Raw genomic sequence first — 27,104 nt, forward strand, 5'->3', positions numbered from 1 at the left:
GGGTGGGGGAGGCACAAGTCCCCCCTCTACGGAATCTGCACCGTGAAGACTTAGCTTATCTTTCTCGGAGACCTGGAATTCCGAGGTCTCTACACCCCTTGGAGGGCGCAACTCAACCCCCAGGGAGTTTTCTGGAGCTTGTGGGGAGCGCTCCATTGAGCGGCGCTGCCCCCCGTCGGGGCCCTCGCCGGGCACACTCGCCGCCGCGCCCGGGGCGCGCCCGGGACGCGCAGACGCCGCAGCCGCTGCGGAGGAAGCTTCTTTATTACGGGGGGAGGCGCCGGCAATCCGGGAGGGTCAGAGCCCCGCAGGCCGCGACCCCGGCCAGCTGGCGGTCCGGGGCTGGGCCGGGCGCCATCCGCCACATTTCCCATCTCCCTCGGCGGGCCCCCGGGGAGCCGCCATCACTCGGCAGACTCCGCATCAAACTTGAGGTCCTGGAGAACGTCGCTGATTGCCTCCATGGTTTTAATTACCCTACAAGAGCGGATGGGAACGATAAATAAAACCCAGCTGGGGCGAATTAGCCGCCGCCGCGCTGCCGAGGGGGCTGGGGCGAGCCCGGGCCCTGCTGCCCAACGCCGCATCTCCAGGCAGCGCCGGCAGGGAGCAGCGCCCGGCGAGGTGGGGACAGAGGGGACGCCTGGCCACCGTGGCACGGGTGGGGCGTGTCGTGGGCACGTGTGTGCGGGGCAGGCGGCGGGAGGGGGACGTGCGGGCGTCCGGGAAGGCACAGCCTTCGAGTCTGCGCGTCCCGGGGGCCCCCAGGTGAGGACTGGGGGCTGGCGCCCGAGGTGCGGGTGCAAATCTAGCCGGGAGGGAGCACTCACTGCAGCTTCAGCTCGTGTGGCCGAGGGGCGTCCTCCTGTGCCTTTGCCACCTCTGGCGTCCCCGTCAGCTGCAGCAGGGCCACCTGGGGGGGAGAGGGGTAGCGGGGCGGGGTCACCTGCAGTCGGACCGGCTTCCGGAGGAGCCTGCAGGGCAGCGGAGAGGTGGGGCTACGAGGGGTGGGTGGTGTCGCCTTGTACGAAGGGAGGGGTCTGGAGCTTACTAGGGCCCTAGGGAAAGAGAGAGGAGGCCCCAGGGGCGGGCCTGAGAATGCCAAGGGGCCAAGACCCGGGTCACGGGGATGGGGCGGAGACGTGGCCTGGAATTTCTGCGTGGTCTCAGCCAGGGATTGATGGCAAGGGAGGAGTGGGAGGGCCGTGGAATCCCGGTGCGCCTTGGGTGGAGAACCTCAGTTGGTCTGGGGGTGGACGGGGGTGGGCAACTGGAGAGGGAGGGGCCCCAGGTACCCTCCCCCCGCGCAGAATGCTGAGGGCGGGGCCTGCCCGAGGGGGCGGGGCCCGGAGTTAGGGTTCCTGGCGGCGGGGCCCGGTGGGCGTGTCCCGGGGCTCAGAACCGCGCTCGCGCAGAAGTTGGGGTGAAGAGAGGGGTGTGGCGCGCGGCCCCGGGGAGAACCCGGTGGGGTCCGAGGGCAGCGCTCACCGTGGCCAGGTGCGTCTGCTCCAGGCACTGCAGGCGGCGCAGGTGGCCGGCGAGCAGCGGCTGCGCGCGAGGCCCGGCCAGCTCGGCCTCCAGGGCCAGCACCTCCCGGGAGGCGGCGGCGAAGGCCTGGGTCACCTCGTGCACGGTGGCGCGGTAGCGGGGGAAGGCGCTGGGCGGCCCGCTGCCCAGGTACTGGCGGTGGCCTCTGCGGCGGACGCGCGTTGAGGGCGGTTTGGGGTCTCCAGGCCCTGCTCCCGCCCGGACACCCTGCCCGCCGCTACCCTAGGGATGCTTCAGGGTCTCGGGAAGTGCCAGATGCAAGGGACTCCGAGGGGTGTCGGGAAGTGGGGGGAGGCGCCCCGGGAGCCCCGGCCCCGCCTGGCAGACCCAGCCACGTGGGCGGCGAGGCTGCCCCCGCGCCCCGCACTCACTCGTCCAGCCGGCGGAAGGCCCGCGCACGCTCAGCCTGGAGCTCGTGGACGCGCAGCACCAGCGCCCAGAGCGGGGCGTCCTTCTGTGGGCAGGGGGCAGCGCGGGCGTGAGGCCGCCGCCCCCGGCCCGGCCCGGCCCGCCCCGCGCCCACTTGGGCCCGCGCTCACCCAGGGCCACGCCGCGCCCTCGTACCCCGCGGTCCGCGGAGCCGCCGCGGCCTCGGCGGTGATCATGATTGCGCAGCCGGGCCCGCCCGGCGGGAGGCCGCTGCGCCAGCTCGGCGCCCCCTGCAGGAGGGGAGGACCCCGAGACCCGGGCTGCAGGCGCTCCTGATACGCTGCGCGTGGGGCTGCCGGCCTCTGCTGTTTACAGGCGCAACTCGGGGCCCCCGGCTCTCCCATCCCATCCGGGAGCCCAGGACTGCAGGGCCTCTGCCCACTCGGCTGTGACAGCAGCGGGACACAGGCCACCTGAACCCTGGAAGGGCCCTCGGGAGCCACTGGGGCTGGGCGGCCAGTCAAGGACAGCCTGTGAAGAGACTGACTGTGCCCTCGGGCTCTGTCCTCCTGCGACTCCAGGCCCAGGGGTGCTGCACAGCAGATAACTGTGGGCAGATGGAGGGTGACTGGCCCAGTGGAACCCCAACAGCTGAAGCTGGAGGTGCCTGAGACTGTAGCCCCAGGGAAGCCAATGTGGAAAAGGCTCTGGGCTGTTTTCAGGCATCACCAGGCCCTAGTAAAGGCTGGCCAGGAAGAGGGTGGTGAGAGCCAGGCCATGAGTGGTCAGTCGTGCAGCCCTGCCACTCACTCAGCCTTTCTAGAAAGCCCCTCTGTGCTGGTATGAGTGAGAACCTGTAGCTGGCCCAGCTGGGGCTCCCACCTAGCTGCTCATCTGCCTACACCTGGATGCTTCCCAGAGCACAGGGAGTCTGGCCAGGTGAAAACCACAGCTGGTCCATGGTCTTCTGACCGACGGTCTCCATTCTCCCCTGCAGGTGAGGCTGAGTAGCTTTCTGTATGACACAGAGTCATACCCAGGAAAGGGCAGAATCCAGGGAACGGGGGCATGGCCCCATGCTAGAGGGCCACTCAGGGCCCCTCCTCTCGCACAGACCAGCCACATGGACACCTGTTACTGCTTCAGTCAACCAAAAGGAAACTTTATTGAGGTCTCAGGGCCATGGGACTCTGGAAAGAGGCTGCCCTGCCAGAGGCCGAGGAACCATGGAAAAGGGTCCTTATTTGACCTTCTTTTTTGGGCGCAGGTTGTTGGTGTGGCCGCACTTCTTCTTGCGGCAGTTGACAGCACGGGGGTGCAGGCGAGCATAGCACCTGGGGGTACAAAAGGGGCTGGTGAGGGCGCCACCCACCACCCCACCCTTGTCCGCCATAACACGCCTGGCCGCTTACTTGCGGCAGATCATCTTGTCGCAGTTGTACTTCTGGGCGAGCTGGCGGAGGGAAGGCTCAATGATGCCACCTCGAAGACGGAGTACCAGATGCAGGGTGGACTCTGTGGGGGAGGGGGGCGGGGGGCGGGGCAGCCTCAGCAAAGGGTGTTTTCGGGCTGGAGCCCCTCCACGGGGAGCACAGCCCCACCCACAGTGTCCATTTGGGTTTACCCAAACTCCAGAGGAACGTCTAACAGTGCAGGGGCAAACCTTTTACAGGTAAGACATTAAGTCTCATAACTGAGACGAATGGCACCAGTTTCCTCTATAGCAGTTCTAAGTGTCCCTTATCGCATTTCTAAATGCAATGAAGTCCCATAGTGAAGAACATAGGACACCGAGGCTGTTGGGAAATAATGGTCGAGGCTGAACTCCGTGTTTTATCACGCAGAGCGCCCACCAGGGCCAAAGGCTGCTTGTCCTGGGTGCCTGCTCCCCTGCATACCTTTCTGGATGTTGTAGTCTGAAAGAGTGCGGCCGTCCTCCAGCTGTTTGCCGGCAAAAATCAGACGCTGCTGGTCAGGCGGGATCCCTGAGGGGAAAGCAGAAAGCCCGCATGGCTGAGGCTCTGCTGAGTGACACGTCCTGGAAGCTCCTTCCCAGGGGGTCTCAGCATCCCCCCATCCTATCCAAGGGGAAACCGAGGCACGGGGCGAACAAGCCTTCCATGGTGACACTGGGGACTGCTGACGGAGCCGTGGCCTGTCTGGGCCGCACTCCCACTCCACACACGGCAGCACCTCCCTGGTGCTCCCCCCTGCCAGACTAACCCTCCTTGTCTTGGATCTTGGCCTTGACATTCTCGATGGTGTCGCTGGGCTCGACCTCGAGGGTGATGGTCTTGCCCGTTAGGGTCTTCACGAAGATCTGCATCTCTGCGTCTGTCGGGGTGGGCGGGGCTCAGCTCCAGCTCGGGCGCTGCCCGCCCCCGCCCCGCGGCTACCGCCATCGCCCTCCCACCCAGCCGGGCCTACAGTCCTGCCAGGACCGTCCTCTCCCCACCCTACTGCTTGATCCCTTGGCTGGAGCGGGCTTCACAGCGAGCAGGGCCAGATTCAGCCTCCTCACGCCTGATTCACGCGGGCCATGCGGAGAGGGGACGAGCGCAGGCCTGCCGACAGCCGGCAAGCCCTCGCACCTCCCGGCCGGCTTAGGAGCCAAGCCCCATCTCCTCAGACCGTCTCCTCTGCTTCCCACGCAGGATGCCCTGGCCCCACGCCGCGCCTCTGCCCACCACGTGATACAGGCCTGCTGAACGCGTCTCAGAAGCCCGAGAGTTGGCGCCGGGCCCTCGCAGCAGACGGGGTGGGTGCGGAGACCCGGCTCGGGAGGTGCCGCGCGGCTCCAGGGCTCTCCGCGCGGGGTCTGGCCCGGAGGAGACTCGCCCCCCTGACTCGGCGCTGCCCCTTCGGCCCCCAGGCCTCCGGGTCGCGCGCTCGGGGTCGCGGGGCGGGAAGGCCTCTTTCCCAGTCCCACTCGCCTCTCGCGGCCCCGCCCGGCCCCGCCACCCCCCGCAGGACCCCGGCAAGGCGCGAACCCGCACTGTCGCCGACACCCACCTTCCCGGCCGCCTCGTTGAAGAGAAAGAGGGAGGCGGAACCGGAAATCGCCGATTCGCCCCGAGAGCGCCTGCGCACCGAGCACGCCGCGCGCTTGCGTCACAATGCGCGCCGCGCCCCGCCCCCAATGCCGCCACCATGTTGACTGCTGGCGAGCGAAGCCGCGGCGAGTGTGGGCGGGCGGCAGCGACGCGCTTCCTTGTGCGGGCCCCACCCCCCGCAGGGTCACGTTGAAGAGGCCGCACCTTGGCAGGTGCTGGGCCCCGGGCCTGCCGCGTGGCGGTGGGGCCGAGCCGTGGAGAGGGTGTCTGGGGAACGAGGGCTCCGAGCTTCCGGGTGGGAAACAGTGCCTTCGCCCCGGACGCGGCGGGACGCATGGACTGTTGGGGGCTGTCGGGTGGCCTCCAGGTGCGGTATGCGGGAAGGGGTAGGGACCCACTCGTATTTTTTTTTTTTTTTAATTGGCTGGTGCTTAAATGAGACAGCACAACGTAGCACAGTATTTTTTTTTTTTAAAAAAAAGCAGATGTTTTATTGGCCTAATTCCTCAGTGCCTTGCGGGAAGGGACAGGGCTCTGAGTTTAGCAGGCAGTGGGACCCACCCTGGGGATCAGGTATGAGGGTCAGAGCTGGGGAGAAGAGGAGGGAGGGAAACTGTCCAATGCCCAGGTAGTGGTGGGGAGTAGGGCTGTGGTAGCAGCTGCCACTACTGGCTCCCCCCATGGCAGCCATGCCTCTCCCTAGACACGTAGCATGTCCTGCCCATAGGGCCCCAGGATTGAAGGAAGCCACTGCCAGGCACACATTTCCCTTTTTAGTAATGGACTCTTTATTGATAACTTCCCAACAGCATCTGTAAACATCGGGTACAAAAATATTGCGTTCAACTCTGTTTTCGAGGTGGCTCGGCTGGCCCCGGGGACCTTGGGGAGACCTGCCTGGCACTCAGGGTCTGTGCCTCAGATCAGGGAACCTCCGGCTTCAGGCCCAGGCTTGCAAGGCTGCCACCCTCCCTCAAGAGCCTCCGATCCCAGAAGCTCCCCTAGGGGATACCGGTTGGAGAAATCCATCTACGCTTTCAGCAGAAGAAGGGACAGGGAGATCCGAATTAGTGGGGTGGGGTGAGGCGGCGCTCTGCCTCCAGGAGGACCTGGCCTGGGGGCCAGGACATCTGGCTCTGCTCACCTTTTTTGGGTCTGTTCAGAACAGACCCTGGTCTGGAAAAGCTCCTTCCTGCCCAGCCCGATGCCAGCTGGGCAAGCCGTGCCCCTGGCTGGCAGAGGGCCTGCAGGAGAGCTGCGTGCTTAAGAGGCGGGAGCAGTGCGGAGGGCCCTGGAAAGCTGACTCAGAGACGGGCTCCCCACGCTGGGACCTGAGAGCCCAGGGAGCAGTGCTACTCGCCCGGCATCCCCTCGTCATCCCACTCGCTGCGGCCATTGACCACAGGGGAGATGGGCCTGACGTGGGACAGGTCCTCAAAGTCCGGGCTGGGGGGCGGCGAGACGAGGTCGGGGCTGGTGTCACAGGAGCCTGTGCTTTGCTCCGAGGTAGCGATGGTGGTGGTGGTGCTGGGTGGGATGGGGTCCTCGTCCTCGTCCTCCAGGAGGGATGCCTCAGGGATGTCTGCAGGGCACAGGCCCACCAGTTCAAGTCCTGCCTCTGCCCCTTCCTCGCTGCGCCCTCTTCCACCGGGTGCTACCCCTCCTGGGGCAGTGGGAAGCCTGTGTTGGGCTCACTGGGTGACGGCTGTCCCTATACCTGTCCACCTTCCCTGAGCGACCTCCCCCCAGAGAGGGGCCCAATCACAGCAGTTCTCTGCAGACCCTACCCCACCGACCCCTGGCCTGGGTCTCCCTGGGCCACCCCCCAGGGCCTGGTGGGTGCACAGCCCCAGCGACACTCACGGCTGAAGGCCTCAGGGTGCTGCCTGGCCAGTTTCCCCTTCAGCGTCCTGCAGAGGAGGAAGCACATGGGGCTGGGGGGAGCGAGCATGGCCAGGGGTCCTTGGGGTCCTTGCCCCGCCCCACACACGGCCTGTCTCAGCCCTGGGGTGGCCTCATGCTGCCCTGGCAGGCACCTGGGGACCACATGGGGCGCCACACAGCCTGCCCTCCTGGGATCTAAGCTCCGAGACCTGGAACCCGCTTGGGCAGCTTCTCCCCAGCAGTCACTCCTCCGTGCCCCTGGCTGCATCCTGCCCTCCATGGGGTCCTGGGGGCTGGGACCCGGCAGGCACCCGGGGAGGTTGTGTGGGAAAATGCACGGCCTTGGCCCTTGCTGAACTGGAGCTGGCAGGGGGGCCCCTGCTTCCTTCTTCAAGCCGGGGGTCCTTCATTTCCCCAGTCTGTGCTTCTATGGTTACCCCCAGCAAGGGAGGGTCCCCAGCTCCTGCCCCACGAAGGTACCCTCACTGTCTTGCTTCCCCCTCAGCCAGTCTGGGCACCTGGCAGGGCGCCCTCCTGGCAGGCCACAGGTGCAGCTGCAAGCAGGGAGGAAGGCTGGGCGTGGGGACAGTCCAGCAGAGCCCAGGGACCACGGAAGGCCTGGCATAGATCCCCTGCGGCCCAGGCCCCATGGCCAGCACCTCTCGGCCCAAGGGCTTGCTTTATTTTCCACTAAGGATGGCAAGCTGCTGAGGGACTCACAAATTGCCTCCCTGGCCTCCCTGACGGCCCTGCTGGGGCGGGGGCGGGGGGGGGGGGGCTGGTGAGGGGCTGCCAGTCCTTTTGTATCATGGGTCCCGAGATCTATCAACTTTTTCAAAGAATAAAGTTAAAACCGAAAACTGTAAAAGATTTTTATCCCAAAACCCAGACCTCCCCCGATGCCACCTCAAGGCTCTGTGGAGGTGTGCAGAGAAGGGCGGGGGCCGGGGTGGGGTGCGGTGAGGCAGGGACTGGACCGGAGGGGTGGGGACGGGACCGGAGGGGCGGGGGCAGGTACCCACCGGATCCTGCGGAAGATGCTGTCCAGGTCCCGCTTCATCTCCACCAGGGTCCTGGTGTGGTGCAGGAAGCGCTCGCTCATCTGCTGCAGGCGGGCACTCGACAGGTTGTTGAAGTTCAGCAGCATCTCATTGGTCTTCTCAAAGCGGTCGAGCCTGCGTGCAGGGTGCAGGCATTAGTTCTTCCGCTGGGACCGGAACCCGCAGTTCAAACCTCCAGAACTGACCCGCTAAGGCCTTTTTGGCTTTTTGGCCGTGTTCCTTTGTTCTACAGCACTTCACCCAAACTCCTATTCATCTTTAAAAACCCTACTCAAGTGTGTCCTCCTTCTGTCACTGTCACCTGCTCCCTCAAGCAGGCTCTTTACTCTGTCTCTTGACTCCCCCAAACCCAGATTCTTCCTCCTGGCACGGTCCAGACCAATACAGCTGGAGGGTGGAAGGGCATTTGGCTTTGTCTCCCCAGTCTGGGAGTTCCCAAGGCCAGGTTGGAACCTGACCTAATGAATGAGCTGAGAAGGATACTTCTAAGATTCGGCACACTCAGCACCCCTGTCACAAGGTGAGAGAAACACAAGGAAATCACATCTGTGCTTTGTCCCAAGTGGAGGGCATGGAGGGCCTTCGGCTTAAGGAGCTGACAGCAAAGGCTGTCCGCCCTTCCCCAGGACTAGGGTTCTGGATCCCGAGGGCACAGGGCATTCACAGCCCCTACAGGAAGTCAGCTCACCGGCTTTCTCCCACTCCCTCACCCCCCCAGTGGCCCACTGCTGTCCCCCCAGCTCTCCCCAGCCCAGGCTTGGGACAGGAGTCTCGGCAGCCCACGCCAAGCCATCCACAGCTGCAACCCTTCCCCGGCCCTGCTTCCCGTGCCAAGGCCTCGCCTCCAGGCCTGCAAGGAGTTCGCTCTGGAGCCAGCCAGGCAGATTTGCTCATTTCCTTCGTTTTATCCCCAGCGCGGGCCTGGGACAGGGGCGGGGCTGGGCCCCCACTCCAGGCCGGCGCGTGGCCGCCACTCACATGTTCTTCTGGGCCTGGATGATGGCGTTGACGTCGTCCGCGTCCACCATGTTCAGGATGCGGCTGCAGAAGACCCTCGAGGCCGAGTCCGGGGGCTCCATCCCTCCCTCTGTCTTCGCTGCCTGGAATGGGCAGGAAGAGCCTGGTCAGTGCCAGGCCCCAGGTGGCGTCACTAGGCCCCCGAGCCTCAGCTGGGAATTTGGGGGGGTTAGGAGAACTAGAGGAGGTTGCTTTGGGCTGAACTGTGTCCCCCCAAAAGACATCAGAGTCCTGGCACCCAGTGTTGCAAACGGGGCCTCCTCTGGAAGGAGGGCCTCTGCAGCTGCCGTCCGCGAAGCCGCAGTCATGATGGAGCCACGCGGCCCCTGACCCACTAGGTCGGGGAGCTGGACCCACATGGACAGGGGCAGAGAGGAGCACACCGCTGCACAGGCAGTCTTCAGGGGAGGTCCTGCTGCGCAGGCACGTCCCACCCAGACCCCTCCCAGTTCCTCGGCCCCCAGGGCCCTGGCATTCTCGCCTGCGGAGCTCAGTCAGCCGCCTCCCTTGCCTGCTCTGCTCCAGGGCCTCTGCGCTAGCTGTTTCCATGGCTGGACTGTGCGCGGCGGCCCCTCGAATCACCATTCACCCCCACGGACTCCTCCCCAAGAAGTCCTACATGGCCACCCCGACCCTGCCCCTCATCACTTGGCCTCGTTTGGATCTCTTCATTCCAAAAATTATCTCCATCCTGAGCTGGCCTGTTGGTCTGCTGCCCCTGCCTCCACGGCAGCCCCAGGAAGGACCCACATCTGTCTTGTTCGCTCCTCTGCCTCCAGGGCTGACCCAGAACCTGGCTCATAGTGCTCCCCAGAACTTAGCTGACATAAGAGTTTTATTACCAAGTTAAAGCCAAGGGTTTCAGGCTCTGGCCACCCAGCTGTGCAGCACCCATCTTCCCTGGCAAAACTCAGGCTGAGGGTTGCTTCCCAGGCCCTTGAACAGGAAGGGTCACGGTTTCCATGCCATCCCTCCTGGAGGGGGTAGGAAAAGCCTGAAATCCCAGCTGGCTTAGCTCTGGGGCCCATACATGTAGTGGCTGACCGACAGGGCTGGTTAAGATCACAGTCCGCAGAGCCTGTCCACCCTCCCATTTACTGGACACCTGCTGGATGTCAAACACAGCACCAAAACCGCACACGGAGAACTGTTAACGTCCTTATTTACGGAGAAGGAAAGGGAGGCTCGAAGAGGCTGAAAACGTGACCTTGTCCCACAGAACAGTGGGCCCAGGCGTCACAAACCCCATGCCCACTGCCCTGCGGGCTCTACAGAGGTGTGACTCTAAACAGGTGTCCAGTGGCCACCCGTGGTGCATAGCTGCTTCCTGCAGCAATCTGGGCCAGACTTCTGACTTTTTCCCCCCAAGAAAAAATGGAAAGAGAAATTTCTTTCTGGGCGATCTGATCACCTCATTCACAAATGTTAGTAACTAACATATATTCTTTCCAAAACACCATGGAGGCTCGCTCCTACTCCCGCCCCTCAATAAGCCCCTCAAATCATTGCTAGGGGTTGACTGACCTGCCACGTGACAGGCAAGGGCAGAAACATTCGCACATTGCCAGAGAAGCCCAATTATCCATGGTGTGAAAAGTGACTTGGGGTCCAAGGACCGGGTACCATGGCCACAGCTAATGCCTGGTAGAGGCAGGGTGTGGACCCATGGGGATTGGTTCCATTTCACGTTCTTTCTTGCCTCTGGCGCCACGGCCCGCAAGTGCACACACGAACGCCAGCTGCCTCTCTCAGGAAGCCCTCCCTGACTAACCATACAGAAGATAAATGATCCAGCCAGGGCTCAGAATACATTTATGGGGGTAACACGTGGAGAGGGAGGCTGTGTGAGCTTGGCAAAGTCGCTGTACCTCTCTGAATCGGTTTTCTCATCCGAAATGAGACTAAGGAAGAGTGGGGTTCTCAGGATGCCGTCGGCGGGGACGTAAACCACGGAGGTAAAAGGCGGGGCTCAGAGCCGGGGTGGGGTGGGGAGCGGTGTCTGATGCAGTCCTGGGAGGGGCCCAGAAACCAGCACCTAAACGAGTGCCCCTCCCTCTCCGGGCTCCCAAGAATATAAGCAAACGCTGGTACAGAACTTCGGTTAATCCCGATCAACCCTTGTGGCAGGCGCTCTGTGCTCTGGGGGAAACTGAGGCTCGCAGGTTCACTGCCCAAGGTCACGCGGCGAAGCGCGGAGGCACCGCGACGCCACCTGGGTTAGAGAGCAATAAAGCCGGGACTTTGCGGCCCGAGGTCAGAAAAACCCCGGAGTGGGTCGGAATCCCCTCCTCCCCTCGGGTCCCGCCCCTGCAAGACAGGGAAACTAAGGCCCAAGCCCGACAGAGCCTGGACGGAGGCATCCCCAATTCCCGCGCCGTGCGCACCCACTGCGCAGACGGGGACACTGAGGCCTGCGCGCAGGAGGGGAGCCCAGATGTGGCCAGCGGCGCTCCCACCCCGCGGCAGCCCGGGGACCGAGGCCGACCCCGCCCGGCTCCCCCGCGGCCCCGGCCCGGGCGTCCCCGGCCCCACCCCGACCCCGCCCCAGCGGCGGCGGCGGCGGCACCTACACATCTGGCGGCCTTGCTCGCGTTTCCGGGATGGCGCCCGCGCCGCCGAACGTCACCACGCACCGTGCGTGCATGCTAGGATGCGCGTCAACGACGAGCCCCGAGGCCAGCGCGCGTCGTGCGCGGAGACGCGGCGAGGCGGGGCTGGACGCGATCCCCTGTTCGCTGTGCGTCAGAGTGAAGAGCCAATGAAGAGGTCCCTCTCGCGCCTGCGCAATTCCCAGCTGCAGCTCCGAGACAGCCCGGAAGTGGGGAGGCGCGAAACGGGGCTGATCCCTTCTCACAGATGAAGAGCCTGCGGTCCGAGAGTGGCCGGTGCTACCCTGAGATCGCTCACGGCTCCGGAACCAGGGCATCCGGCCCTGCAGGCTGGGAGTCAGCCTCGCCTGGGTTCCAAAGTCCCTGCTCCTGTAGAATTGCTGTGTGACCCGACAGACCCGCATTTGGGTATAAGCTCCAAAGATTTCAAAGCAGAGGCTGAGACAGACATTTGCACATGGATATTCACAGCGACGTTATTCACAACAGCCCAAAGATGGAAGCAGCCCAAGTGTCCGCAACAGACGAATGGATAAGCCAAGCGTGGTGCGTACACGGGATGGAGAATTACGCAGCCGTGGAAAGGAAGGGACTTCTAAGGGAACGCAGAAACGCGGATGAGCCTTGAAGATGCCATGCTACGTGAGATGCGCCAGACACAAAACGACAAATATTTTATGATCATGCTGATGTGAAATGACTAGAATAAGCAAATTTATAGCGTTAGAAACTGGAATATAGGATCCCCGGGGCCTGGGTGGGGGAAGGGAACGAGGAGTGGAGAACAGATTAGTGATAGCCAGCGTGAGCAGAATTAAATGGGATTGGTATGGCTATAAAGGGGTAGTACAACCATCTGTGTAATGATAGAACATTTCTGTATCTTCATTGTTATGGTGGTTTCACGAATCTACATACGTGCTAAAATTGCACACACACATATACAAATGAGTGCGCGTAAAAGTGGTGAAGTCTGGATAAGGTTTGTGGATTGTACCAATATCAACCTCCTGGCTTTGATAGCATACTATAGTTATGTTAGTGCTCCATTAGTGCAGACTTTCTGTTTGGGGTGAGGGAGACGTTTTGGTAATGGGTGGTGGTGATGAAGCACATTATTGTGTACTATATAATTAACACCACCGAATTATATATTTCAGGTTGTGTATGTGTTACCAGAATAAATATTTCTGAAAGAATCCCTGTGCCACCTCAGGTGATCCTTTTCTAGTGTGGGATCCCATCCTGGATGCCACATGCAATGAGTGCCAGGTGTCCCTTGTCCTCTCCAGTCAATGGCAGTTCGCCAGGCTCTCCGTCTTTCCTCACCTTAATACTTCTGAAGAGTACTGCTCAGTTTTTTGCAGAGTATCCCTCTGTGTGGGTTTGCCCTCGGGATTAGGTTGAGATGATGTGTTTCAGGTGTGCGTTTTCGTCGCCTTCTGGGTACCTCGCAGCAGGAGGCACGGGCTGTGGGTGTATCTGCTTATGGTGCTGTCCTTGCTTACAAAGCAGCGTGTCACTGGCTCCGCGTCCCAGCTCCCCGAGCGGCCGCCCTGTACCTCCCTGCCAAGGTTTCAGCAGACCTCACAAAATGCCATCTCGACTCGAACTCTCCATGGAAACTGATGATTACGTTTCACGGATATACCGGAGACAAAGGCTACTTAAAGGAGGACCTGAGAGTACTCATGGAAAAGGAGTTCTCCAGATTTTTGGAAAAATAAAAAGGACCTTCTGGCTGCGAACAAAATAACGAAGGATCTGGTCCAGTTTTGAGATGGCTAAGTGGGCTTTCAGAACTTCTTTTCGCTAATTCCTGGGCTCGCCATTGTGTGCAATGATTGTTTTTCAGTACAAGTGAAGCAGATGGGAAAGAAGTGCTCAATTTTTGTGTCTTATGTGACATTCTTCTACCTTCATAAGAATTATCCCCAGAGTCACGTAAGGAATCTACCCTACGCTTCCCCTGCATAAGGATTTCATAACAGACTGGGGTCCTCAAAATATGCACAAATAAAATCCAACTCCCATTTGACAAGTAATGAAAGAAAAGTCAGTAAAGTGCTAGATAAGCTTTTATTTTATGTTGTTTGCATCCTCGTGCCTTCGAGAAACAATTTTCTTTTCTAATACCTTAAAACAAAAAAAAGCAGTGTCTGCTAAAACTATAAACATGTGGCAGGTGCAAATGCCCCACTAATTTTGGCACCCAGGAACGGATCTTGCGGCAACAGTTAATACTGAGTTGTTTGCCCCGTGGTGGTTTTTGATTACCATCAGTCCTTGTACCGAGATTATTCAAATTCCGTGGCCCTTCTCCTTCAATTATTTGTTTATAGCACTATTACTCCATAGGCATTTATTTTCATCTATGGGTTATAAGTAATTGCTACCTGTAATTACTTTGCTGCCTCTTCCAGTTGACACCTGTGTCCTTTTCACGTGTTCCTGTCATTCTCTTCCTTACTTTTCTGACACCACAAGGTGCTCCAGGCTTTGGTATAGCCCTGGAATCAGCCATTTCTCCAAAAAGCCTCGATCCTTTTCCTGGAGAAGAGTGTTAGAAGTCAGGCCTGGGTCTTGGATGGGCTCCTAGGCCCTGCCAGCTGGGACGTAGACATGCAGAGACTAGCCTGTGCACACGCCCCCTCTATTTCCTTCCTGCTCTCTCTCCTCGTATCCATATTAAAGACTGTGTCCGCACGCAGCTGGGAAGATGCATTTTTACGTGTGGTCACCCAGGTTAAATGCATGAACCAAACCGGGCAAATAAGAATTGCTCGATAAGTGTTACTACTAAATTTCAGTCATCCTTGAGATAATATGCCCCATAGCACACTTCATCGTGGGCTGGACACATGCAGCGTCCACCCCTGCGGCTGCTGAGAGAGGGGAGATGTGGAGACAAGAATCTTCAGATGCAGGAATTGCCTTGTGGCCCTGGAATGGTTCCCCTCAAGGCCTTCTCCCAGCTCTGCCGTCCCATCCTGGCTGGGTGGCCTTGGGCAGGGCTTGTGCCTGTCAGCTGTGCTGTGCCCGTTTGCATCTGCCTCGCAGGGGTGCTAGGGACTCGTTCTGGAAGAGCGGACGATGGGGTCGGTGCACCGTGGCCCTCGATGAGCTAACTAGGTAACGTTACTCTTCACGCTCTGCCCCACTCGTTCCCTGAGAAGTCACTCAGGGACCCACCTCTTGGTGGGGCAACCTGCGGTCTCCTGCTTCAACGGTGCTTGCACAGGCCCTACTGTGGTCCCGGAGTGTCCCGGGGCACCCCCTCCCCCCAAAAAAAGTCAGTGATCAGCATTCTCATTTATTTATTCAATGAATATGTTTAAACATTGTTCATGAAGACTCCCTGCTACTCCCTCTCCAAGTGAACCAAGAGCTGGGGTTCCTAGAGGGCTTCGTCCCTGCCTAACCCTGGAGGAGGAGGGGAGACCCCATCAGGCCCAGGTGCCCCCACCTTACGGGGATCAGCGCTGGGCTAGAGGAAGGGACTCAAGGTTGAAGGAGCCTGACAGTGGGTAGTGAGGGCTCATTGTCGGGGCAAGGAAGGCTGCAAGGAGGTGCTGTACATGGGGACTGGGTTTTGAGGTAGGAATAGGAGCTCTCTGGCACAGCCAGTCATTCAGGGCTGAGGGAATCACAGGATAAAAAGCAGGATGGTGAGAAGATATATAGTGTGGACTTGACCTTTGTAAGAATTGGGGAACTTGGTGAGCCAGGCAGCAGCCTACATGGGCTGGGGAGCCGGGGTGGGGGCTGCCTGGAAAACGGAACCACGGCTGTCTGCAGGCCGCAGCGGAAGAGGCCCAGGCTGGAGAGACCAAACTTCTCAATGGGTCCCTTGGGCGCTGCTGGAGGCCAGGAAACATTTACGAGGGTCTTGGAACGGGGCTGGGGGCCTAATGGGCCTGGATAACCCCTAATACTTGGAGCACCACGGGGTGGAGGCCAGAAAAGGTTTTCCTCCTTTGTGTGTTGAAGGGAGAGGGTGGGAAGTGGCGGGAACGCTGCTCTGCCAGCAGCTGCCCAGGTGGGGGTGGACGGGGAAGTCTTTCATTTGCCCCAAGTGGAAGATCAACTTCCCCTCCCAGGTCCTCACCACAGTCCTCGGGCCCCAACGCAGTCTGGCTTCGGGTTTGTTGTCCCAGGCCCAGAGCCTTGTCCCAGCTGCTGAAAATCGGACTTTTCTGGCTCAGCAGAAATGGGGAGGCCCAAGTTTGGAGACCGGAAGCCTTTTTCCCCAGTTTATTTCCTCCGTAACACTTACCACAGCTGAGACTAAATACTCATTGACACCACCATTTGGATAACATCTGTCTGCCCTGGCTGGGAGGGAAGCTCAGTGGTGGGGAGGGGTGTGGCCCATCTTGCCCTTCCTCACTGTGTCCTTGATCCAGGTAATTAACATCTTTGTGCCTTAGTTTCCCCTTCTGGGAGATGACGGTCATAAGAGTCTTACCAAAACATACTCCACCAATCCAAAAGAAAGCAAAAAAGAAGAGAAAAAAGGAGTAGAGGAAAATGCATAACATGAAGGCATTTTGAAGCTTCGATGTGCACATAATTACATTAAATGTGAACAGACCAAAACTCCATTTAAAAGACAAAGATCGGCAGATTGGAACAAAAAGCAAAGCTGGACCGAGGCTGCCGACAACACACACATGCACCGTGTAAAACTACAGAAAGGCAGGAAGGAAAAGTCTGGGGGCTTTGGAAGTGAACCCACCGAGAGTGGGGGTGCCATTCGAGTGTCAGACAAAGTCCCCTCAGGCAAGAAGCCCAGAGATGCCATGGTCATGAGAGGTTCAGCTGGACAGGGAGATGCGACAAATCACCCCACCCCAGTGATGGCAGGACGTGGCTCCTGACACTGGTGAGTTTGCACCTGAGGTCAATGCGCGGAAAGTGAGGAGGGCAGCATGTGTGACCCCTGACACCACCGATGTGTCCCAGCGCTATTGTCATATGTGTTTACTGCTCATTTGCTTTATCATTGCTGTAGTTGAATTTTATCCTTGCTTATTGTTTTTCATGTGTTTATTGTTCTCCTTGGGAGCCTAGTAACAGAGGTGGGGATGGATGGGGAGTGGCCTGAGATGCAGCGGGGGCATCGGGGCCTAGGGACCAATGGAGACCTGCCTGGGTCCCTCAGGCCCAGGACAGGCCCAGCTTGGTCTGATTCTCCTTCCTGGGCTTTTCCTCTCCTTCTCCACTGCCCCAAGATCCTCCTGGCCAGTCTGCCTTCTCCTCTTCCCACCCTCCCTCCCCCCCTTCTCCATCCTACTTCCTCCCTCCCTTCCTCAGCCACCCCTTCCAGCCAGGCCCAATCTAGGAGGGTGGCACCAAGGGGAGCCAAGGTGTGGCATGGAGATAAGGCATCAGTTTGAAGAGGAGGCCCCAGGCAGCCGTATTGCCTCAAGGTTTCCTGGGGTGGTGATGTAGGGCCTCAAATCTGAGCCCTTCCTTACTTCCAGTAGCCCGACCTGACTCATTCATTCATTCATTGAACAAACGCTTATGCTTCAGGCATCCTTCTAGGACGTTCTGGGGAGGAAACAGGCAAAAATTCCTGCCACTGCAATGGAGTAGGGAGGGGAGCAAAAGAAGGCTCACGATCATGCCGGAAGGGAGGTGAGTGCTGCCAGGAAAGACTACGGAGGAGGGTGGAGTATGCCCCCCAGCCCTTTCAAAACAAGATCCAAGCAGCAGCCTACCCAGCCCGTGTCACCCCTGCAGAGACCCGGGGTGGGGGGGCTCCTCCTGGCGGCCCAGCTCCCTCAGTCATCCACCTTCCAGGTATTGGGCGCCTACTGCATGCACCAGGCAGTATTCTTGACAGACGCGATGCGGTCCACCCGGGGCCTCGGGCCCCCACGCGACGTGGGGCTGCGGGGTGAGCGATCCAGCGGCCCCCAGCTCCGGCAGCCGCCAGGGTGGGGGCTTCCGTCCCCCTTTCGCAAACGGGCACGACGAAGTTCGGACGCGGGCGAGGGGTCGCGCGAGGCCGCGAGGCGCAAGCCCGCATCCTGGGCATCCAGCCCGTGACCCCCGCCCCAACCCGGCGCCCCGGCGGCCTCGGCCACTTTAAGAGAGCCCCGCGCAGCAAGCAGGAAGGGGGTGGCACCTGCGTCCGATGATCGACTCGCGCGCGGGCCAATGGGCGCGGCGGCGGCGGCGGCGGCGACCAATGGGTGCGGCGGGGGCGGGGCCCGGCGCTCAAGCCTGGTTCCCGAGGCGCGGCGGCCGCGGCTGGGGGCGGGGAGGGGGCGCAGGACCCCAGGCGGGGGGCGCGGAGCCGGAGGCATGTGTCCCGGGGCGCGGGGGGCGGCGGGGCGGCGGCCGGGCGGGGGCCGAGAGGCGCGGGCTCCGGGGGCTGGGGTCGCCCGCGGGGTGCGGGGCTCGGGGGCCGGGGGCTGTGGCGTCGGACGGGCACGGGGCGTTGCGAGTCAGGGTAGGGGGTCGGCGGTGGCCTAGACCCGGACGGGGGGCACCTGGGGGCGGCGGCTGTTTACGGGGTGATGGAGCCGCTGGGGGTGGGGGCCCGGCCCGGGCTGGGGGCGGGGGGAGGCCCATTTGTGTGGGCGCAGGGGTTGTGGGGGCGGAGTCGGCAGTTGAGGGGTGCAGGGGTTGCTGCCTCGTGGGGCCCCGGGCAGGGGCGTCCCGAGGCCGGGCTGGAGGGTCCCAGCAGGCCTGGGGCGAGAAGGGGCAGGACCTGCACCCAGGCCTGGGGCCCCGAAGGTCTGGGTGCCGAAGCCTGGGGAGGGGCAGCGTTAGGGTCCTGGTTTCTAGGGGGTCGCCACAGGTGACATTGGGGAGGGGGCTTAGGGGCCCTGGGGGAAAGGGATCTCTTCTGTGTTGAACTCTGAATATACCCCCCAAAGCCTCAGAGGTACCTGCCCCCCCACACAAACAGATCCCAGCACCCCTCTTGCATTGACTCAGTGCAGGGCCTTGGCGTCCCAAGGTCCAATCCCGGCCTGTGGCCCCGCCCCTCTGACCTCAGTCTCGTCCTCAGGACGGGAGGGGTTGCACCCACTTCCTGGGGGTTCCTGCGGCTGGTTGATAATTAGGTCCAGAAGTAACTGAGCATGACCCCTCAGGTCCTTTGCAGCAGCCCAGAGTACAACAGGGAAACTGAGGCCCAAGATCCCCCAGTAGGGTGCTGGAGGTGGGTGGGCAGGATCTCACTCACCCGCCACCCCCGCCCCCAGCAGCATGGCGTCCTCTGCCGAGCCTTCTGCCTTGGGCTCCGAGCCCACCGCCCCTCTGCCCGCCGGCACCCCTCCGCTGGGGAACTCTGAAGTGCCGGACGGTGTTGCAGACCTGGAGGAGGAGGCCGAGTCGGAGGCGGGGGACGACGACCTGCACGGGCTGCCGCCCCTGGAGGATGTAGGGTTGCCTGAGGCCGAGCTGCCCGGGACACTGGCCCGCGAGTTCTTGGCTGCCACGGAGCCTGAGCCTGCCCCAGCCCCCACCCCCGACGAGTGGCTGGACATCCTGGGTGAGTCAGCGACCCACTCCTGCCTGGCGGCGCTCCCCACTTCATGGTGGGGAAACCGAGGCCCAGGGCGTCCCACGTCTGCCCATCCCCCTCTGAGGGCAGAATCGGGGCTCTGTGTCCCAGGCAGGGAGAGTGAGAGTCCCAAGAAGGGCTGCAGAGCCCCGCGTTTCGCTCCGAGGGCCAGCCCAGCCTCTTGCTCCCTGCACCCTCTCCCGGGACCATTGTTGCCCCAAGGTCGTGCCCTGGGAGGCTGGCCGGTTGCCGTGGGTGGTGACGGGCGGCTGCCCACAGGGAATGGGCTGCTGCGGAAGAAGACCCTGATCCCCGGGCCACCCGGCTCCAGCCGCCCGGTCAAGGGCCAGGTGGTCACCGTGCAGCTGCAGATGTCACTGGAGGACGGCACGCGGGTGCAGGAGGAGCCCGAGCTGGAGTTCACCCTGGGCGACTGCGATGTCATCCAGGTGGGTGTGGGGGCAGTGGCGGGGGGCAGGGGATGGGGGCAGGCGGCTGCTGACTCTCCGCTGCTCTGCCTGTCCCCAGGCCCTGGACCTCAGCGTCCCACTCATGGATGTGGGGGAGACGGCCATGGTCACTGCTGACCCCAAGTACTGCTACGGTTCCCAGGGCAGGTGAGGCCCCCCAGGCAGGGGAGAGGCCCCCCAGGCAGGGGAGGGACCCCTAGGGCAGGTAAGGTCTCCCAGGGTACGGGTGACCCCCAGGGCAGAGGAGGGACCTCCAGGGCAGGGGAGGGTCCCAGGTTGGTGGGGACCCCAGGGCAGCTGCTGGCCCCCCGCAGAAGCCCGCACATCCCCCCGCACGCGGCTCTGTGCCTGGAGTTGACCCTGAAGGCAGCAGCGGCCGGGCCGGACCTGGAGGCGCTGTCGGGCCGGGAGCGCGTGGCTCTGGCCAACCGCAAGCGGGAGTGCGGCAATGCCCACTACCAGCGCGCCGACTTTGTGTTGGCCGCCAACTCCTACGACCTGGCGCTCAAGGCCATCACCTCCAGCGCCAAAGGTACTGCTGCCCGCCCGGGGGAGGCTGTATCTGTGGGCAGGGGTCCCCGGCTCCTCCCGCTGCCCGGGGGCTCGCTCTGGCCCGGGATGGGGGTGCGGGTCCCGGGTGATCTCAGCTGAGCACCGCCTGCTCGCTGCCCACAGTGGATGTGACCTTCGAGGAGGAGGAGCAGTTGCTGCAGCTGAAGGTGAAGTGCCTGAACAACCTGGCCGCCTCGCAGCTGAAGCTGGACCACTACCGCGCTGCCCTGCGCTCCTGCAGCCTCGTGCTTGAACACCAGCCTGACAACATCAAGGCGCTCTTCCGCAAGGGCAAGGTGCGGGCGCTGGGGGGGCCTGGGGGGGGCCGGCGTCCCCTCCAGCAGCCCTCCAGGGCCCAGGCCCACTCCTGCCCCAGGGCCTTTGCACAGGCTGTGCCCGCACCTGAGAGGGTCTCTCCCTGCTACCCCCAGCCCGCTCTGCACCCATGCTGCCATCGGACCTACCACAGGGGGGTGGCACATTGCCCCCCCCCCCCCCATGGCAGGGAGGTGGGTTTGTGTTCTCGCCTTCTGGCAGAGCGTCTAGCCTGGTGAGCATCTTGGGGCGGCCCTGTGTGGTGGCGGGAGACGGGTGCTGTCCACACTTCGTAGCAGTAAACTGAGGCATAGACGCCGGGTCATCTCGTGTACTCTCGAGAGGTCATGTGTATTGTCACCTGCGGATACTGAGTTCTGCAGAGAACTGTGGCCAGGAAGCAGGCATAGTCCCAGTGTGCAACCTCTGTAACCTCCCGGGGCCCTGGGAGCATCTGCTCGTGCGTGCTCGATTGTCAGACATTTCACACCTGACTGTCAAAGACCACGGACACCTGCTTGCACAGGCTTACGTGGAGGGAGGGACCAGATATCCCCAGAACCACTGGGCCTCGGGGGCTGACCTCAGGCCTGGCTGCTACAGGCTCCGGGAGGTGCTGCCAGGGCTCACACTGGAGATGATGCTGAGCCATCTCGGTCCCATGGCTGGCCTTGGGGCCTCAGCTTTGGGACTGTCCAGCATGGGTGCCATCGGCTCCTGGGCCTTTGCCTCAGGCTGAGACAGGCAGACAGGAGCAGGTTGGGGGCAGGTCCCTGGCTGGGGCATGCTGAGCCTGGGGGCTCCGAGCTGCCCCGGGAGCCCTGGGGACCTGAGGACGGCCAGGGTGCCTGGCAGGCCTGGGTCTCCTGAGGGAGGGCAGGACCCAGTGCAGGTCCTGAGTGAAGCCCCCCTGCATAGGTGCTGGCCCAGCAGGGCGAGTACAGCGAGGCCATCCCCATCCTGAGGGCAGCTCTGAAGTTGGAACCTTCCAACAAGGTGAGCGGGCCTGCCAGGTAAGTTCCTCCTCTGGTCTGCCCCTGGTCCTCCTTGCTGCAGCTCTGTCTCTAGTGTCCCGCCTGGCCCATGGTAAGGAGTGGGTACCTAAAGGCCCTCGGCAGGTACCATGGTAAGGAGTGGGTACCTAAAGGCCCTCGGTACCTAAAGGGGCAGGCTGAGACTTTCAGGGTCCCATGGTCTTGGCCTCTCTTCCGGAACCTTTTCTCCTGGGCACCTCGCTCACACCTTGTCGCGGCAATGGCTGAGGCTGGCACCGCCATGCACCCTCAGCCTGAAGACGCCTGCCCGCCCGCCCACAGACGATCCATGCCGAACTCTCTAAGCTGGTGAAGAAGCGTGCAGCACAGCGGAGCACCGAGACAGCCCTCTACCGGAAGATGCTGGGCAACCCCAGCAGGCTGCCCGCCAAGGGTCCTGGCAAGGGAGCCTGGGTGAGTGCTGGCCGATGGGAGCGGGAGGACCCTGAGGAGGGTGGGGCATGGAGCCTGGGGGTCCCATGCCGAGATTTTCTCTGCTCCATGCATATCGCTGTTCTCAGGGACTGAGCCGCGCTGGGCAGTGCTGGGGACAGAGGCCGCAGTCCTGTGCAGCCTGGGTCAGGGCAGGAGGCGGGGAACCTAAGCTGGCAACTCAGGCTGCAGAATGGAGGGTCTTTTAGGCGAAAGGGGAAGTATCTCGGGAAGGGATATTTGTGTTGGGCTTTAGCGCCTGAGTAGGAGTTTGCTAGGAGGCAGGGGAGGCATGGTCAAGCACTGATTTGCTGAGAGGCCTGTTGGGGCTGTGGTAGGACCTGAGGTCCGAGAGGCCAGCCTCGGCCGCCCTCCAGCTGCTGCTCCCCTCCCCTTCCCTTCATCCCCAGTCTGTCCCATGGAAGTGGCTGTTTGGGGCAACTGCAGTCGCCCTGGGGGGTGTGGCCCTCTCTGTGGTCATCGCTGCCAGGAACTGACCATCAGGTGGTCGCCACCCCCTTTGCACACCGTGGATTCCCACCCCAGCCCCCCACTCCCCAGGCCCCGCCCACTGCCCTCCCTGGCCCGGCCCCTCCTCCAGGTTGGGCAGTGAGGGTGGGGTCAGGTGCCCCAGACAGCAGGAGGGACTGAGCACTGTGGCAGGATGGCAAGGCGGGGCCGGGACCCCATCCGGCCCCAAGGGAGGGGTTTGCACCCCCAGCCCCAGCCCCTGCCCCCGCCCGCGCTGGGCTCGCTCAGCACGGACCAGCCAGGGTGGGACCCCCTAGGCCCAAGGGCTGCTCTCCCCTGCCCATCCCTCCCCCTGAGCACCAGTCCCTCCTGCCCCCGCCTCTGCCGAGCCCGGTGAAATAAAACCTCCTACCCCGCACCCCACTGGCTCGGAGCCTCCTTCTGCCACCATCGGTGGCTGATCACGCAGCGCCGTGGACGCCGCCAGAGGGGAAACCAAGGCCCAGAGGAGTGGGCGTCATGCCGGGGGCACTGTGAGACATGAGTGGAGCTGGGTGGAGAGCCCCAAACCTGCTGCACTCCACGGGGGTCTGCGGATGGGACCTCACCCCTGACGGCTCAGCATCGTCCCCAGGTTGCAGGGTCACCGTCCTAGGGCTGGTGGATGGGTCGCAGGGTGGGAGGCCGTGAGGGGTGGGGCTGGCGTCCGGCAGGGTCTCTGCTGGGGAGGGGGGGCGAGCACAGGGCTCCTGGGCTGGGAGGTGGGCCCCTTCCCACGATCTCACTGCACCTTTAGGGGAGAGGGTTTCCTAAAAGCCACCCACCCGCGTCCAGCCTCGACCTGGGCTGTGCCCGGCCCCTATGAGGGGCTGCTGAGCCTCCTCCCCCCGTTCCCTGTCCCCGGGGCTGGGGAGCTGCTTGGGACGCCCCCTTGCCCGTGGCCTCACCAGCCCAGTCACTGCCCACCCCTTGGTAGCCGTGGGGGGCTTCCTGGGCTGTGGCTAGCTCAGGCCCGAGGCTTGGCCAGGGTCGTGGGGCCACCTGTCTCTGCCTGCAGCCTGCTCCCGTTTTCCTTCAGCGCACCTTTCACAGAACAGGTGTTGGCCGTGTGGCAAAGCCCAGCACACCCCATATGCCCACCGCCGTCATGCCCTGCAGGCAGCGCCCGTCCACCCCAAGGCTGCAGAGGTTTCAGGGTCTCCTCAGGGCCTCAGCACTGGTGCCCGCACGAAGGGCAGTGGTCCCCCACAGAAAGTCAGGCCCTGCCGTCAGCTAGGCGCCGAGCATCCCTTTCTCTGCGTGGCTGTCCAGTTGTTCTAGAAACATCTGTGGGAGTGACGTTCCTTCCCCATCGAGGTAGTGAGGCCGGCCACACGCGCGTGGCTTCTGCGGGCCCCATTCTGCCGTGGGCGTCCCTATGCCCCTGGGACCTTGCACTGCTGCTGTGAGCCGTAGGCCGGGCCACGTCAGCTCTCCCTGCCTTGGGGCCGTGGCCTCGCCCATGCCCTGCCCACCAGCTGACCCACACCACCCGCCTCTGCCTCCACTCAGGCATGGGCAGGTCCTAGCCAGGCCCCAGGGAGCCCCCCAGTCAGGGGACCCAGCCCAGGTGCAGTGGCCAGGGCATGGGGGGGCTGGGGCGATGGATGAGGGGAGCCTCCCACCCGGAGCAGGGTCCGACAGCAGCCTGGCCTCAGAGGGGCCCAAGGTGGGTCGTGGACTCGCACGTTCTGCTTATTTCACGTGCATGAGCTCACACCGCTTGCGTCCTTTTGCGTCTACCTTCTCTCACTCCACACAGTAGCTTCAAGCTTTATTCACATGGTCCCCTGATCTCGTTCCTTCTTCTGCCCATGTTATGCTCTGCTAGCGGGCCAACCAACCTCTGCTGACACCGGTCTGATTCCTGGCCATGATGACCGCAGCTGGGCATCTGTGTCTCTGGGTTGGGTGGGTCCTGGTGGTGCGTCATTGAGCCCGAGAGCACCGGCACCCCTGCTGCAGAGGCATGCCGGGGGCGCTGGGCAGCAGGACTGTTGCTGGCTCCCAGGTACCCAGCTCAGGAGCCAGGACCACGCAGACCAGCCAGGAGCCTACCTAGGGGCTGCTCAACCAGGCATCGTGGCCAGAGGAGCCGTGAGTGGCTTCAAACCGTGAGGCCCTCCCCGAGCCTAGAGTTCCTTCCCTTGGAAAACCGTCTCTGTTTCAAAATCCTTAACGTGAGCTTTGCTTCAACCTACCCACGAACCTCCTGGGACGCCATCAGGCAGAGCTATTGAGACTATGGGCGGCAGGCGTGGAGGCAGACCCTTCTCTGGAGGAGGCCACAGTCCAGCCAGCTGGCTCGGAGTGCAGCCTGCGGAGTCCCTGTGCAGAGGACACAGCTAGGGCGTGCTGGACGTCTGACCCACAGAAACTGTGAGATGATAAATGTCTATTGTTTTAAGCTGCTGTGTCTGTGGTAGTTTTGTTATGCAGCAGCTGATAGCTAATACACAAATGAGGCTTCCAAAGCCAAACTAGAAATGACATGCATGTTCGGCTGTAAGGGATTATATAAATCAACAACAGTGAGCGACTAATGATGACAGTTTCCAGGATGGTAGAAATCTCGGCTCTGTGGGGAGCCCCTGTTACCTCACTGCAGGGACGAGCAAACTGAGGGCCAGAGGGCAGAGTGAGCCCGAGAAGCTGGGCTCAGAGCTAGAGCTGCTGCCACTGCCCTGCTGGGGCTGTTCCAGGCTGAAGGGCCCTTGTGAGGCCCGGCAGCTTGCAAGTCCTTGGATGACCTAGTTCTGGGGATTCCTGGGAAGTATACCCCTGCCTGCTGAGGCCCTGTTATTGCTGGGGTCCACTCTGGGAGCCCCTGGGAAATCAGGTATAGAATGGAAAGCTGCACATTACTGGCAGCAACCCCCATGATTGCTAACCCATAAGCACCCCAAGCCTCTGTCCCTTCGTCTTGCCAATGGGGCTCAGGCATGGCATTGGCCCAGGCACTCAAAACATTCTGGCAGGTTGAAGGCACACGGCGTGGGGCAGCAGTGACGACAGCTGTTGTCTGTTTTACAGGCGAGGGCACAGGGAGGGGAGGTGCCTTTCCCAAGGGCACACAGCCAGCCAGCCGCCCTTGGAGCCTGCTCCTCCCACGTGCTCCTGCACTCGCCGGCCCAGATGCCTGCACCTGCCCCAACTGCACCATGCACTCTGGCTGCCCCTGCTCCTGCCCTTTCATGACCGTCCAGAGTGAGCAGCTCCGCCTACTCCAGTATTTACCTGGCCCAGGCTCTGGGGTAAACAGCGGGACCTAGAGAGCAGGGATATGGGTCACTGACTTGCTGTGGGATCCCAGGCCAGGCGGATGGGAAGTCCTGTTGCTTCCTATTGAAACAGAGCTCAAAGGATATTAAGGAATGATGAGAAAAAAAGAAAGGAAGAAAGAAAGAAAGACAGACGGGCTCAGGGGGTCTGAAGGTTGAGCCCGTCTGTGTCTTTCTTTCTTTCTTCCTTTCTTTTTTTCTCATCATTCCTTAATATCCTTCGAGCTCCGTTTCAATAGGAAGCAACAAAGTCCCAAAGCTGTGATCTCAGCAGTGGTAGGCGAGACCTTGGGTCTGGCCCTCAGCGTCGGGGTACTTGTCCACAGCTGGGCTGGAAGCTGCAAGACGAGGACTGAACACACACCTCCTGCGAGCCCACCCCGCGCTGGGGATGTTCAGAGAGGAAATACAAAGAAAAAGGCCCAGAAAACGCAGGCAGGCTGTAGGGTCAAAGGCTCAGGGTGGGAAAGAGCCGAGTTCAAGTCCAGCCCATGCCGCTCCCCAGGCCGGCAGCCCCGTCCCTGTAAGTGGGGACGTGAGGGCAGGCGCTGGCACAGGTCCGGTGAGGAATCTGGTATTTCCCTGGGTGCTCGGGGTACTGAGTCCCACGTGGCGTATCCTGCCAGCTCCAGCTGTGAGCTGGTGCCCAAGTTTCACTTCCTCCCTCTCACCCCAAACTTCTCATGCTGTAGCCTCTGACCTGGATGGGAGGAGACCACAGGAACTACTCCCGGGATCCCTGCAGGTAGGCGGGTCTGGGAGTCCAGGAGGCATTGCGGGCGAGGCTAGGGCCTGCCCCAGCCTCAGTTTCCCAATCTGTAGAATGGGGTTTGGGCACGTCTCAGCCTCTGGAAAACACCTGGCAGTTTCCTCCACGTGCTACACCTGGAGTCGTCACGTGGCCCAACGGCTGGACTCCCGGGGAGCTGAAAACAGCCATCCACACGCGAACTGGTGCGTGGCGCCAGCATCGCGGACGTCGGTGCGGGGTGCCTTGGGTTGGACAGTAAACAGGAGGAAGGCTCCTGGGGGGATGAAAACATTCTGAAAATGATTAAGGTTATGCTACTGACAGTCTCAGAACTGTGACCTGAAATTCGTGAACTTCAGGATGTGCCCACCACAGCCCCCAAGGCAGTTCCAAAGGGGGAAGTGGGCTCCAGCCGCTTCGCGCCCACGGGGCCCGAGGACTTCAGTCCATTCGGCAGCAGGTCCCACCGGCCAACGCGCGCCTGCTTTGCATGGCCACGCCCCCTGCCCCATCAACCGCGGGTCCCGCCCCCCACGCGGCCACGCTGGCCACGCCCCTTCCGCGACCTCGCTCCCGCGTCCACCGCCTCCAGTGACGGCAGGCCGGCCGGACCTCATAAATAATGCAACGCGTCAGCGGCAAGCGGGGCGGGGCTGCCGGGCAAGCGATGAATTAAACAGAGGGGCGGGGCCT

The 27,104-nt window shown here is 62.1% G+C and overlaps 4 protein-coding genes and 1 long non-coding RNA gene across 10 annotated transcripts; 1 reads left to right on the forward strand and 4 right to left on the reverse strand.

Annotated features, from left to right (window-relative positions):
* Positions 1–246: 246 nt before the first annotated feature.
* REX1BD (required for excision 1-B domain containing) lies at positions 247–2,164 on the reverse strand. The gene is made up of 5 exons (XM_077122144.1): positions 2,088–2,164; positions 1,920–2,002; positions 1,489–1,693; positions 831–913; positions 247–477 (listed from the first exon to the last, which is right to left on the reverse strand). The coding sequence occupies exons 1-5, from the start codon at positions 2,151–2,153 to the stop codon at positions 405–407; spliced, it is 510 nt and encodes a 169-aa protein (XP_076978259.1). The 5' UTR covers positions 2,154–2,164; the 3' UTR covers positions 247–404.
* An 887-nt stretch (positions 2,165–3,051) lies between these two features.
* Positions 3,052–5,050, reverse strand: UBA52 (ubiquitin A-52 residue ribosomal protein fusion product 1). Of its 2 annotated transcripts, none has more exons than XM_077122148.1 (5): positions 4,930–5,050; positions 4,141–4,251; positions 3,816–3,902; positions 3,330–3,432; positions 3,052–3,251 (listed from the first exon to the last, which is right to left on the reverse strand). In XM_077122148.1, exons 2-5 carry the CDS (start codon positions 4,241–4,243, stop codon positions 3,158–3,160), a joined length of 387 nt encoding a protein of 128 aa, XP_076978263.1. In that variant the 5' UTR covers positions 4,244–4,251; positions 4,930–5,050; the 3' UTR covers positions 3,052–3,157. The 2 variants fall into 2 exon arrangements, with proteins under 2 accessions (XP_076978263.1, XP_076978262.1); XM_077122147.1 differs by lacking the exon at positions 4,930–5,050 and adding an exon at positions 4,373–4,541.
* A 684-nt stretch (positions 5,051–5,734) lies between these two features.
* Positions 5,735–11,612, reverse strand: KXD1 (KxDL motif containing 1). Of its 3 annotated transcripts, none has more exons than XM_077122143.1 (5): positions 11,503–11,612; positions 8,894–9,015; positions 7,877–8,029; positions 6,834–6,880; positions 5,735–6,552 (listed from the first exon to the last, which is right to left on the reverse strand). In XM_077122143.1, the coding sequence occupies exons 2-5, from the start codon at positions 8,992–8,994 to the stop codon at positions 6,323–6,325; spliced, it is 531 nt and encodes a 176-aa protein (XP_076978258.1). In that variant the 5' UTR covers positions 8,995–9,015; positions 11,503–11,612; the 3' UTR covers positions 5,735–6,322. The 3 variants fall into 3 exon arrangements, with proteins under 3 accessions (XP_076978258.1, XP_076978256.1, XP_076978257.1); XM_077122141.1 differs by having other exon boundaries at positions 5,735–6,633; XM_077122142.1 differs by lacking the exon at positions 11,503–11,612 and adding an exon at positions 10,801–11,314 and having other exon boundaries at positions 5,735–6,633.
* A 6,156-nt stretch (positions 11,613–17,768) lies between these two features.
* Positions 17,769–22,758, forward strand: FKBP8 (FKBP prolyl isomerase 8). Of its 3 annotated transcripts, none has more exons than XM_077122113.1 (9): positions 17,769–17,854; positions 18,768–19,054; positions 19,346–19,515; positions 19,595–19,683; positions 19,851–20,068; positions 20,212–20,384; positions 21,322–21,399; positions 21,720–21,851; positions 22,280–22,758. In XM_077122113.1, the coding sequence occupies exons 2-9, from the start codon at positions 18,769–18,771 to the stop codon at positions 22,364–22,366; spliced, it is 1,233 nt and encodes a 410-aa protein (XP_076978228.1). In that variant the 5' UTR covers positions 17,769–17,854; position 18,768; the 3' UTR covers positions 22,367–22,758. The 3 variants fall into 3 exon arrangements, with proteins under 3 accessions (XP_076978228.1, XP_076978229.1, XP_076978230.1); XM_077122114.1 differs by having other exon boundaries at positions 17,774–17,854; positions 18,765–19,054; XM_077122115.1 differs by lacking the exon at positions 17,769–17,854 and adding an exon at positions 17,984–18,004.
* On the reverse strand, positions 19,919–26,976 carry LOC143650852 (uncharacterized). Its single transcript, XR_013159690.1, has 3 exons — positions 26,361–26,976; positions 24,581–24,756; positions 19,919–24,338 (listed from the first exon to the last, which is right to left on the reverse strand). It is a non-coding gene; the product is annotated as an uncharacterized LOC143650852 (long non-coding RNA).
* Between the last annotated feature and the right edge of the window lie 128 nt (positions 26,977–27,104).

This window comes from Tamandua tetradactyla, chromosome 11, assembly GCF_023851605.1.
Source record: "Tamandua tetradactyla isolate mTamTet1 chromosome 11, mTamTet1.pri, whole genome shotgun sequence".
Taxonomy (NCBI): Eukaryota; Metazoa; Chordata; class Mammalia; order Pilosa; family Myrmecophagidae; genus Tamandua; species Tamandua tetradactyla.

Coding starts and splice junctions, on each gene's coding strand:
- REX1BD (XM_077122144.1), bottom strand. CDS start 2,153: ATGATCACCGCCGAGGCCGCGGCGGCTCCGCGGACCGCGGGGTACGAG. Junction 2,003..2,087: donor AGGGCGCGGCGTGGCCCTGG/GTGAGCGCGGGC, acceptor CCCTGCCCACAG/AAGGACGCCCCGCTCTGGGC. Junction 914..1,488: donor AGCAGACGCACCTGGCCACG/GTGAGCGCTGCC, acceptor TCTCCCCCCCAG/GTGGCCCTGCTGCAGCTGAC.
- UBA52 (XM_077122148.1), bottom strand. CDS start 4,243: ATGCAGATCTTCGTGAAGACCCTAACGGGCAAGACCATCACCCTCGAG. Junction 3,903..4,140: donor CAAGATCCAAGACAAGGAGG/GTTAGTCTGGCA, acceptor CTTTCCCCTCAG/GGATCCCGCCTGACCAGCAG. Junction 3,433..3,815: donor AGACTACAACATCCAGAAAG/GTATGCAGGGGA, acceptor CCTCCCCCACAG/AGTCCACCCTGCATCTGGTA.
- KXD1 (XM_077122141.1), bottom strand. CDS start 8,994: ATGGAGCCCCCGGACTCGGCCTCGAGGGTCTTCTGCAGCCGCATCCTG. Junction 6,881..7,876: donor AGCATCTTCCGCAGGATCCG/GTGGGTACCTGC, acceptor CCTCCTCTGCAG/GACGCTGAAGGGGAAACTGG. Junction 6,634..6,833: donor GCACCCTGAGGCCTTCAGCC/GTGAGTGTCGCT, acceptor CCACTGCCCCAG/GAGGGGTAGCACCCGGTGGA.
- FKBP8 (XM_077122113.1), top strand. CDS start 18,769: ATGGCGTCCTCTGCCGAGCCTTCTGCCTTGGGCTCCGAGCCCACCGCC. Junction 19,684..19,850: donor TGCTACGGTTCCCAGGGCAG/GTGAGGCCCCCC, acceptor GGCCCCCCGCAG/AAGCCCGCACATCCCCCCGC. Junction 21,400..21,719: donor AGTTGGAACCTTCCAACAAG/GTGAGCGGGCCT, acceptor GCCCGCCCACAG/ACGATCCATGCCGAACTCTC.